This window comes from Notechis scutatus, chromosome 4, assembly GCF_049901735.1.
Source record: "Notechis scutatus isolate UNSWTSFEM ecotype Mainland chromosome 4, rNotScu1.2, whole genome shotgun sequence".
Lineage (NCBI taxonomy): Eukaryota > Metazoa > Chordata > Lepidosauria > Squamata > Elapidae > Notechis > Notechis scutatus.
The window spans coordinates 151,108,796-151,121,007 of NC_142012.1; the positions used below are offsets into that span (position 1 = coordinate 151,108,796).

Consider the following 12,212-nt stretch of genomic DNA (forward strand, 5'->3'; position numbering starts at 1 on the left):
GGAAAATACAGATTCTGTGAAATCCAAAGAATACATGACGTTTGTTTTCTCACCATCAGCAAGGAATTCTGAATGCCAATCCAAGTGGACTGCATGTACAACATGGGATGCTAACATCTTTCAAATCTCATGTTCGAAACAGCATTTTGAGCTGAATCAAAGCAATACAAGAAAAACAAGAGGAAAAGAATAAAAGAATTATTTCCCAAAATTGATCCCTTATTGCAAGCAACTGATGGAAGCCTGCATTTAACTGGATTTTAATTGATGCCCTGAGTCATAAAGCTCCATTTCTATATTTTCTCCAGATAGAGATACCATTACTCATCAAGATATGATACACAGGTAGTCCTCAACTTACGACCACAATTGAGCCCAAACTTTCTGTTGCTAAGTGACATTTGCTCCATTTTACCACCTTTCTTGCCACCATTTGTTAAGTGAATCATGGCAGTTATTAAGTGTATCTGGCTTCCCCATTGACTTTGTCAGAAGCTTGCAAAAGGTGATCCCATGACCCTGGGACACTGCAACCATCATACATATAAATTAGTTCCCAAGAATCCAAATTTTGTTCATGTGACCATGAGGATGTTGCAAGAGACTTAAGTGTGAATAAAAGGTCATAATGGCACTTTTTTCAGTGCCATTGTAATTTTGAACAATCACTAAATGAACTGTTGTAAGTTGAGAACTACTTGTAGTATATTTGATTTTGGAATGACAAGTTCTGTTGTGTGATCTGCAAGCCATGGTTTATACTGAGTACATACTGGGTAAGCTATTATGTTTCATACATATATATACTGGCTGGAATTATAAAGTGAATGTTGAACTATCTAGCAAACAAGTGCATTCTGTAGTTTCACTCATATACAGGACATAAGGATGAGAAGGAACAATGTCCTAAGGCAATGAAGTCCTACATATATTCACCACAGTCTCTGAAAGTAATTTTTTTTGCTGCAACCACTTTTGTGAGCATGATCAGACTGGGTTGTATCTGCACTGAAGGTCATTGTCTAGAAATTGTATAGGAGGAAGAGAAAACTTTCCTCTTAGTTACAATATGACATTGGCATATTTATGCATCTGATTGGCCCCAATAGCTGCCATCTAATCTGCCTTGTGCACTGTGCACAGGTAAACACTTGCCAAATACATATCTACAGCCATTAACATTTTCTAAACCACACCTTCTCCCAATGTGGCTGTTAAGTCCTTTGAAAAGCAGTTTACTGTGCTTTAAAAACTCAGCATAATCAAAACAACAAGACAAAACATTTAAACTATCAAATGCTACAAATTGAAAACCAGATGAGAATTGCCACCATAACAGCTGAACAAACTAAACGTTTCTAAGAAAAACTGAGAATTTTATAATTCTCCATGGATACTGCAAGGCAACCCATAACAACTAACATAACAACATAACAACATAACCCATACTGCAAGGCAACCCATAACAACACCATACATTTTTCAAAAGGCCCCTTTTGGGGGATTTAGTGAAATAAATGTTTTAGTCAATGATATATTTTTGTTTGATTAAGACATAATGAAGGGGCAGTAATGGAAAATATGGTCTTCTCTTCAGAGATAAGCAACATGGTGTTTTACATCCCATTTCCCACAACGTCTTACCAGTAAACCTGTCCAATGTAGTCGACAGGAGCTAAAGTTTAAAACCATTATAAGTTCACTTAAAGTCTATAGAATCTAGCAGTTCAGGAGTGACCAATGACAGAGAGTTGGGGCTGCCAGATATTACTTAATGTAATGAAAACAATACAATGTATGATTTTCTATTTGTTTGTTCTGATTGCACTTTCTGGATAAGATTCATTAGCTTGTTATAAATTTTCTTTTAATGATTTCCTCTTTTCAGTTTTTAATATTTATATTCCACACATTCATTGCCAATTAATCTTCACAACAATCCTGAATAATCACTGGACGAAGAAACAGTTGCACAAGCAAACTTTGCAGAGAATCTAAACAAAGATATCCCATGCCAAAGGCAGCAAATATTGTATCATAAAGGCTTTAATTGTTAATTGTGTTGGGAAAATTAATATTTGGAAATATGTATTTCTTCTTTGTTAAACAGTTATAGGATACAATCCTTTGGTCTCCTACTTTGCTACTTACTGAATTCAACCACACTCCATACTCCAATGTACACTTAAATGGAAGACAAATAAGGCTGACCTCTAAATTCACATGTGTACAGCCATTCCATTCCTTTGGAAGTGACATCTTCCTCCTGCTAGACTAGCAAAAATGTTCAACCTAAGCCCAAGCTGTTGGAAGTGTAAAAAGACAAAAGGTACATATTTTCATATATGGTGGACCTGCCCAGAGGTCAAGAAATTTTGGAATATAATTCGATTGTTGCTAGAAGAAATAACCAAACAGAAAATTGAACCCAGACCAGAACTGTTTCTATTAGGCATAATAACAGAAAAAGATAATAAAAAAGATAAATACATTATGCTACATATCTTAACAGCTGCTAGGATTTCCTATGCACAATTTTGGAAGCAGGAAAATGTACCATCAGAGGATGTTGTTATAAAAAAAATTGGACTGTGCAGAGATGGACAGATTAACAATGAAATTAAGAGACAAAGAAGAGTCAACATATTATAATGCCTGGGATGCCTGGTATGAATGGTTTAAGAATAAAAAGAAATCAAAATGACAATTAGGTAAAGAATAAAAAAAACTATATAAATACTAATATCTATATTCATATCTATCTATATTTATTTATATATTAAGTTGAAATTGTATAGTGAAAGAAATGTGTATATAGAAAGATGATAAGGATATATAAAAAATGTCTTGATGTTGATATAATGATGTATAAAGTTTTATTTTAGGTTTTTAAATTTTGAAAACTAAATAAAATTTAATAAACAAAAAAAGGAAGTGTAGACTTCAACTCCCTAGCCAGCATTCCATTGGTGAACATTCTGGAAATTGAGAGCTACATCAGGAAGACGATCAGATTGGATAAGACTATTTTATATATGTATTCAGAGATTAGCTTTGCTTGCCTTTGTGTGCTATAGGAGAGCACAGATTCCCATTTTTAAATCATCATTTCTTTCTAATTCTTCTCCATCTCTTTCCTGTAAACTTACTTATTCACAATCTGGAGTCTCCCCATATGTGTTAGTACTTGAAGTGAGTCACTTGCTAATTTTTTAAGAAACAATGTAGTGAACAGTAATTGTAGCTTTTGTTATTTGTGACACAGATATCCATCTTTATATAGTCTGATAAAGCTCACTTAACAAACTTTCCCTCAAGAAAAAGGGAGTGTTTAAGAAAGGGAGTGCTTATCAATTAGATTTTCTTGGAAGACTTTAGTGACACAATGCAACCTTGGGTAGAATTCAAAGTGAATTTTCCTCTGTTATTCAAAAAGAAAAGGCAAGGGTTTGCCAGAAACCAGTAAGTGAATTACACTTTACCAGTTCCACTTCAGGTGTTTTTAAATCTCTATTAACTCTTAAATGTTTACAAGATTTTTAGATAACCTCCCTTCAACACATTTCTTAATGCTTATATCAGCATTAAGACTATATGGATATGCTTATTGAGGGTTAGCTCTCCAAATATTCTTAATGTGTATTAGTAGGATTTGCAATTACATTTTTTTTTTTGAAAAAAAAAAAGTTTTCTTTTTAGGAACAGAGTGCTTCCTCAAAAATAGCCAATACAAGACCTGTGAACTTGATCCTCAAATGCCTCCATAAAGTAGGAGTAAATTATATGATTTATATGATTTCCTCTATATGACTTAATATAAAAATCTGGAGAATGTTGTCAAGGATGATGAGTGCTAAAGTCCAAAATATTTGGAGGGCACAGGATAATCTAGACTTTCACTGATATATGAAGGTCTGCTTCCACATGCATGCATGTTTCAGTCAGTAACAGGTGGGATTTTTCACTACTCCACTTTTGAGGGCCATAAAACTGACCAACACAAGAAAGAAAGGCAGCTTTTTCTGTTGTTGGGTACGGCCTTCTGAATTGGTTGACATCTGGTGTCCTTCAGCTCTCATCTCTGCAAGCTTTCTAGAAAGCTTGGCTCTCAGTGACCACAGAATCTTTGTTGATAATTAAGAAAAGACTGCTGCATATGTGCATAATTCAAAGAACCATGGAAGAAGTAACTTGGTAGCCAATTCCAGCCTACTCTTCTTCCAAATCATGTTTGGCTTGGTAAACAATGAACATTTGTAACTCTGTTTCTTTACACAAAGAAAACAGTATTTCTGCCAAATAATTGAAGGGAATGAACACTCAAATGCAGGGCTATATTTTCTAGGATCAGTCCCAGAGTTAACAGAATTTTATTGGCAAAGTAAATCCTATGGCTCACATTCCCTCTCTAGGTCCTTATAGCACCTCTTGGGGAAGTAAAAAGGAAGTGGAAGATCATGTTTGATTTCCTCATCCGGTTCCTGTTCAGAGGATAGAAAATATAAGACAAGAACAGCAGGGGAAAGCCAAACTCACAAATTTGAGAAAGTGAGCAGTAGAATATGGACCTCTTTAAGTTTCTATTTCTAAACATGGAGCCCCTGTTGATTGCTACACCAAAAAGTGTCTATCCCATGAGAGTTACTTAAAAAAGCAGCAATGAAATTATCAATTTCTATAAGAATAATACTGGAAAAGCATTGAAAGCTATCTTCCATTAAGCAGGTACAATAGCACTGTCCAAAAAAACTGTACGGTGCATTTGTTTCATTTAAGGGGTTATAAAAATTGGAAACTTCTATCCTAATGGATCCTTTATCAGAAGGACTGCCCATCCATAAATTTGTCATCTTATTTATGTTATAAATTAAAATCTAATAATAGTTATTTCTAAATTTATAGCTCTTGTGTATATTTAAATACACAATTTGTCAGTAGTGGCCCAGTTCCGTTTTTGAAGTCTTGTAAGAGGTATATCAATGGCTCTCACTCTAATCTATTAAATAATTAAAGCAGTTTGAGAACTTCAGAATTCTCAGGTTTTAAATCAGTGTTAGCAGTTATTAAATCAACTGAAATAAACAGGTTTAAATAACAACAACAAAAACAAATATTTTTTGGGTAAATATTTTTTTTTTAAGTTTGGGGTGAAAGTTTCTTCTTTTTTTAATGGCTTTCGCTGAAAAAGATTGGATGTAAAAATGTTTGAAAGACCTGAACTCTAAAGGAAATTGATATCAATATAAATTCACCGTTAAACTTCAGTGTATCTTCAGTAACATGAAAATAATTAGTTAAACAGGCCCTGTTGCTGAGCTTGTGTATTTGTAAAAAACTAAACTTTTAAAGCCTTTTAAATTTTTTAATGAATATGTATATATTTTTAAAGGTCTAGGAAAGTTTGTTTGAATTTTTTTATATATAGTAGACGCTGTATGCTTGAGTAAATATATAATTATTATTTTGTTTATTTCCAGAGTATAGTTAAGATATAGTAAAACATGACTTTTGTAATTCAAATCAGACAAAAGTTCCTAAGGTAATCTAATTCTGACTAAAGATGCACACTCTGTTTTACAACAAAATGCAACCCTAAGTACATATATAATGCATATGCTTTTAATATGTAAAACATAGTAAGTCCTCTGTTTCAAAAATTAATCAACTGTTGATTATGTTGATGAAACATACTGATATCTTTTTAAAAAGAGGTTTCCATCATTGTTACATTTACATGACATCTAAAAATTTACTGAGAAGTAGGTTCTTTCTGCTGCATTCAATAAGAATTATTCCCTAGTAAGCACATTTACAATTGCACAGTTCTGGAATTCAATGGATTTTCTCCAACCTGAGGCTGATTAAGCATGCATATATTCAAGATGTACCAGAGCTTTCTTATTAATAAACATTTTTTTCACTTAGCAGCAGTTCTTTTGAATCTGCACTTTTGTGTTTAACACATCTATATTATATTTGTTTCATGTGCTGGATGGCAACAGTTTTGTTTTAATAAATAAATTAGAGATATCTACTTGTAAAATGCATGGTGATTAGTGAATGTCCTTATAAAAATCTGTGAACTTCAATAACCATGTTTCCCTAACATTGGAGAAGCAGATATCTTACATTTAAATGCAATATATTTGAACGTTCTCACTATGCCAGACAAAACCAGGTTCTCAATATTATAATTTCTCAAATATCAAAATTTAGCTATTAATATAGCTGCCTTCAATTAATTTTTAAACCAAGCGCTTATATATACACAAACACAAACATTTGCATTATCTCACTGATTTATAACTATGTGAAGTATCTATTCCTGCATTAGATACTAATTTGTTATATACTATTAACAGCAATAGGACCTTGAAAAGCAAGGCACAGCCATGTCTTAAATCTGGTATGAAACCAAATGGGCCAAATTTCTACCTGCATCCATTAAAAGAAAAAGGAAAAAATTCTAGCAAATTGCTGAACCACCTAACAATTCCAAACTGATTTCAGATTGGAAAATATAAATGTAACTGATAAAACCCCTTTAAAGTACATTATTAGAATTTCTGATATCTTATCAGGGATTTTATGCAGAGAAAAACAGCAATAACCAGTTGCACAGAGTTTGGAATTCATTATTTGTTAGCATCTTGAATTACACTCTTTTAAAAGTTATTAGACATGACAGGAGATAATACGACAGACCTGGGAAATTCTAGATCAACTTTACTGCAAAGGGAAAATGAATCTCCCTCATCCAGTCTTAAAAGTCCTGCTCTACTTCCAATCAAATGAAATATGAGTTGTTTTCAGTATACATATTTTGACTGCATCGCATTATTCTGAAGTTCTTCATCTTGGTACAGCTTATTTATACACTTATAAGAAGGAACCCTGATCTTTTGTACAGTTGATCCCTGTTCTTTTGTAAAGTGATGAAATATGACCTCAGACAAGAGTGGCAAACAACTTTGACAAATAAAGTCCGAAAGCAATGCTTAGGCACAAACAGAACACAAAATTTTCTTTCTGCTAGATTTTGAGATACATTTTGAAAGTCATGTCACCAACACCTTACAAGTCACATTTACCATGAGGTCTCTCCAACTTTCAGCCCAGTAAAATAGTGTTCATACTATTGATTAGGCCTGATAAATAACTCCTTTTCATTCCTGGTAAAGAAGAGTGTTTCCCTACTAATTTTATAGGTTAATTTGAGCTAATTAGACATTAACACATTTACCGCTAATCATGTATCCCTGCTTTGTCTCAGCCGTTAATGAATGCCCCCATTGCTTGAGATATATTATTAAGTGATCAGGAGAGCTAATTCACCAGTTGGCGGCCATTCTTCCTTATGGATGAATGGGGTGAGCAACAACATGGCAAATAGTACCCTCAGCTGTTTTAGCAAACATTTCATTGTATAAAATCAAATTCACAGCATGTTTCATGATCATTTACTAAATTTCCATCCATATTTTGAGTTGGAACATAGTAATAAAAATGTATTAATCCCATATGCTGCCTGACTCTCGACATCTCTTAACAGAAAGAGAAGCTTATTCTATGGACAATCATTTAGTTTAAAGCTTAAAATAGGACCCTCCAATCTGTTTAATATATGAATATGTTGGTTTGAAATATATTGTGTCACATATTAAATGTATGTATAATTGTTAACTGGATGTGATTTGTGTGACGTGACTGACATTTTTTTTCTTTCTTTTATCACTGCACGCTACCTAAAGAACAAGTAGCTATTTATTTACAGGTTTGAAGAAAGATCAGTTACCTAAATACGAACTACAAGTGGCACACGATAAAATAAACATGATTTTTTTTTTTTTTTAAAAAAAAAGAGTTGTTGGCAAGAGTACAAATGCCATTACCAAATGTGGAAAATGTAAACATCAAAAAAAATAATGAGTTCCATGATGTCCACTCCCAATTTGGTGAAGCTGCTGGAGCGACTGTTCCATATTCTAGATATGTTTCTCCTTCACTCTGCCATACATTTTTTTATTTTTAGTACATGATCAAGATGCAGGCCTTAAGCCAGCCATTCTCCCCCTCCCCACACTTCTTAAATCCATTTGGATTTATTTATTATATTTTTCTTCTTCTCCCCCCCCCCCCAGCTAAACCTTTACTATAGGTAAAAATAAATTGAGCACAACACTGCCGTTTCCTTTCTGCGATTGCCTGCACAATCTCAGGATAGACCATTTTTCTTTGCCAACCAGACAGCAACATTCTGAATGTATATTTCATTTGCTAATGGCCTTTTATTGCTTCTTTACTTGAAGCATGTGGTCGGCAAGAAAACTGATAGGGAGGGCCCAGTTTTTCTGTTTGTTCAACCTTCCCTTAAATATTTAGTGGAGGGGGAGACTTAAGAGGTCACTGCTTAGTGATAGATAGATGACCACAAATTTAAAAAGAATGCATATGTTATTTTGTCCTGTCAATTTGTGGGATGCTGCCAATAGCAGAGAAGATAAGTAAGGATCTGATTGGAAAGAACTGTTATCTATTGAAGATTTGTACCTACTTGTGATTTTATTTACCATGTTATATAAAGATAATTAAATAAAATAACAAGTATGAAAACTACACCTGATTTACAGAGCAATTCTCTATATCTTTACTGAGAAGCATGTTCCATTGAGGTCACTGATGCTGCCTTGCAGGTAAGTATGTATGTAAGCACGTACTAAGAAATGCATAGTAAGGATTGTAGACTCAATTTTTTTATATATAAAAATGGATCCGGTTGTTTTCTAGTATAAGAAATGATAGCTTATTAGTATGAAAAATAGTGATACAATTTCTAAGAAAATCAGACCTTAAATATTTCATCCTATTAATTTTTAAAAGGGCAAAATTATAAATTACTTTGTATTCAGTTTAAATTATGTATTTGAAGCAAAGACACAAGGACAGATACTATTCCATTCCAAAACAAAACCACTCAGAAATTTCTATCCCTCAAAATTTAAAAAGAACAAATATAATTATATTTCAGTTCCTATCATGGTGGACGAGCCTAAATTATATTTTTAAAAAGTGAAACCAATTTTGTTTAATAATGGAGAGAAAAATTATCCATGTCCAGAAAACAAAAAGGCTTCAAAACTGATAGACAGCAGGTATCTGAATTATATTGGTAAAGTTGTTATATGTATGTATGTATGTATGTATGTATGTATGTATGTATGTATATTTCCATTTCAGAGATGTGTGCAAATATTTATAAAATTTAAATAAGAATTAAATATTCTGGTTAACCACATATTAATTTGCAAATATTAAAGGCACAGAAAACAGATAACTTCACATATGTATAAGTAATATGCATCATGTGTTTCATTCTTAAAATAAATGTAGCCAAAGGTGCATAAGCTTGGGTAGCATTGCTTCTGTAAACATATTTTTGCTTTTTAACCTGTTTCATCTCCCTCACACCTCTATCCAATAATTACACTAGCACACATTGACAACTTGAGGTTGGCTGCTATTTTGTTTTCTCCCATGGAAAGCTGCTAAAAATAGAAAATGTTCACTACATACCTGATCACTTATTTGACATGCAACAAGATTAGGCTGATAGTAGCATCCAGCAAATTTGATATACTTTAGCCAATTTCCTACATCTGGCTGACTGGCATCAATACAGAATTTCACATTGTAATGCTCATCCAAGATCTAGAGAGAAAATAGAAAATAAGACATCGTTGTTGCTTTGGTCTCATTCAGCTAGTTTGAAAATAAATCACAGTCCTTCAAATAAACAAACAGAAAAGGGCTTAAGTGTATTTTATAATGAAGTATGGTTCTTCAATGGACTTCACAAAAACAATTAAATAGGCCCTAGTAATTAAAAGAACAATTACTCTTTCACAGATATACCTCTTGCAATATATTTGTCTATAATCAAAACGCAGTGGAAAAATCCTGAGAGTTCTTTAATGAAAACGCATGTGAATAGTCCTGACTTTTTACAAAATTTTAGATTTGGTTATTGGCAAACAAATGCAAAATTGCCTAGCATCATATCTGTAAGTTGCCTCCTAACAATTTACATTTAAAATATATATTTCCAATACAAAATTTCACTGGTTAGAAAACGATTAGGTTTAGAAGAAGTGATTGTTCTTTAAATGCATGGTCAAGAGATAAAACTGCAAGAATTGCCTAATAACAGGGCCCCTTTTATACCACACCAAAGAAAATAAATACAATGAAGTGTAAACACTTATACAGATTGTAGCTTTTTTGGCATATGCCCCTAAATTGATTCAGCTGAAAAAGAAATTGCAAAGTTAATGTGATCGCTACAGGTTATATTAGAAATAATACACCATAAGAATATTATGATAAAAGAGTAAATATTATAATGCAACATCACAATTTGTCTGTCTAGAGGCCTCATCTGAGATTTCAGCTAAGTATGTCAAAAAGTACATTTAAGACTCCTTAGCGTCACAGATTTTCCATGTCAGATTTTAGACAAAACCCCATGCTAAAATTGCAAAAACAAAACTACTACCACTATCAACAACAAAACAAAACACCTCCAAAACCCGAACAAATATAAGTTTATGGGAAATTGTAGCAGAAAAGAGATTATGCAAAGACTGAAATGTAAAATGCATGTTTAGATTCACAGCAATTCTTGTTTTTGAACTGTATGCCTTAAGAATCCTGGTACAGTTTGTCATCTCATCTAATAAAATCCTAAATTACGTTTCCTCTGAAAGAATCCTAGCTCCAATTCAGTAATTAAATGAACTTAGAGGATAAAGCGACATTATTCTGGCTCACCTGAGGTTAAAGACAAAAATTGGAGGGCAATATGTTCCTGGCCTGAAAGCATTTTTCACCAAGAGTTCAGGTAATCACCCAGAAGCAGTTTTAGATCATTAACTCTTCACAAAACTTCAAGAGGCACAAAAGCCCAGGGCACAAGGCAACTGGGGCAGTAAGAAAGTGCCTCTTGTATGTTTTGTTAAGCAGCAGGCACTTAAACCAACAAGGGTGCCACCAATTTTTAATGTTTAATGCATGCCCCCAAAAGAGGGGCCTGCCAAGGGTGAAAACCCACTTCAAAGTCAATTTCAGGAGAAGAATTAAGCCTTGGAATCTTTTTACACATGGGGCTTTATGCATTTGGCCCAGCGCCTCCACTGCACACAGAAAGAAAAGTTGAGTTTGCAGCTTTCAGAGCAAAATTACTTCCACCTCCCTCCAGAAAAAAACCCACTAACCTTATCGCCTCCCCTGAGACTTTGGCTGGATCATAAACAAAATGAGGCAAAGTAAAAATAAAATAAAAATCAGTTCTTTGGGTGAGAATGCCCAAGGAACAAACAGTGTACTTCAAACCAGCTTCCTTGTGTTCAGAGAACTAGCTTGTGGACACAGGACAGAGAAATACTTGCACACATATAGAAAAAGACTTGATGCAGGAGGCCAATCCAGATTCATCTGGGCCTCTTCCTGAAGCCCAGGAAGAACTGGGCAAGGGTGTATTGAGAATGGATAGATGAGTTATTAGAAGACATGCAGCCTCTTAAGCACTTATCCTTTCCCTTAAGGACATCCTCCAAACTGTCCCCACCGGATCCCACTTTTCAGAGGTGCCACTTTTCAAATTTTCATTCAATGTTCAGAAGTTCTATTAATCAAGAGAAATCTAGACAGTGTAGAGGAGGGCGCACTGAAAAGCCTTCTAATCCCACACCTTGAATAATTCAGTGTTTCATCTAGACTTCTACAACTCAACTATTTCTGAAGCCTGAATCTAGAATGGGATGCCTAAAGTTCAAGATCAGGGTTTGCTTCTTCTTTTTCCCCCCCTCCCTTCCAGTTGCTGCATTTGAACAAACTGATGCCTTTTTGGTAGAAAAAAAGTCAAACTGCTTCAGTCACGACCGTTCACTTTCCCTGCCTTTCCCCTACTTCGTCCGATGGCACTGATTGATTATTTCCTTTCTCTTTCTTTCTTTCTTTCCTTCATTCATGCGTGGCATACCTTATGCTTTAATTCAAGGTTTTTATTTCCAAAGATCAAGAGAAGTTTTCTGCCCAGTGGATTAAATCAATCAGAACTGCCAAACTTTCTCCCCAAAACTCATTTAGAAGCAAATAAAAAAAATAAAAAATAAATAAAACAAAGCTGCAGAAAAACAGCTCCAACAACCGCGCGC

At 33.9% G+C, this 12,212-nt stretch overlaps 1 protein-coding gene across 15 annotated transcripts in view; it reads right to left on the minus strand.

Moving 5' to 3' along the window:
- MECOM (MDS1 and EVI1 complex locus) overlaps positions 1-12,212 on the minus strand; it is a 537,367-nt gene that overhangs the window by 64,142 nt on the left and 461,013 nt on the right. For 14 of the 15 annotated variants that reach the window (XM_087965301.1, XM_087965299.1, XM_087965300.1 and 11 more), the window contains one exon: positions 9,574-9,708. In XM_087965301.1, coding sequence (XP_087821427.1) covers positions 9,574-9,708 — 135 coding nt within the window. Of the gene's footprint in view, positions 1-9,573; positions 9,709-10,827; positions 10,912-12,212 lie in introns of those variants that run through there. The other variant, XM_087965304.1, reaches the window with a different exon arrangement.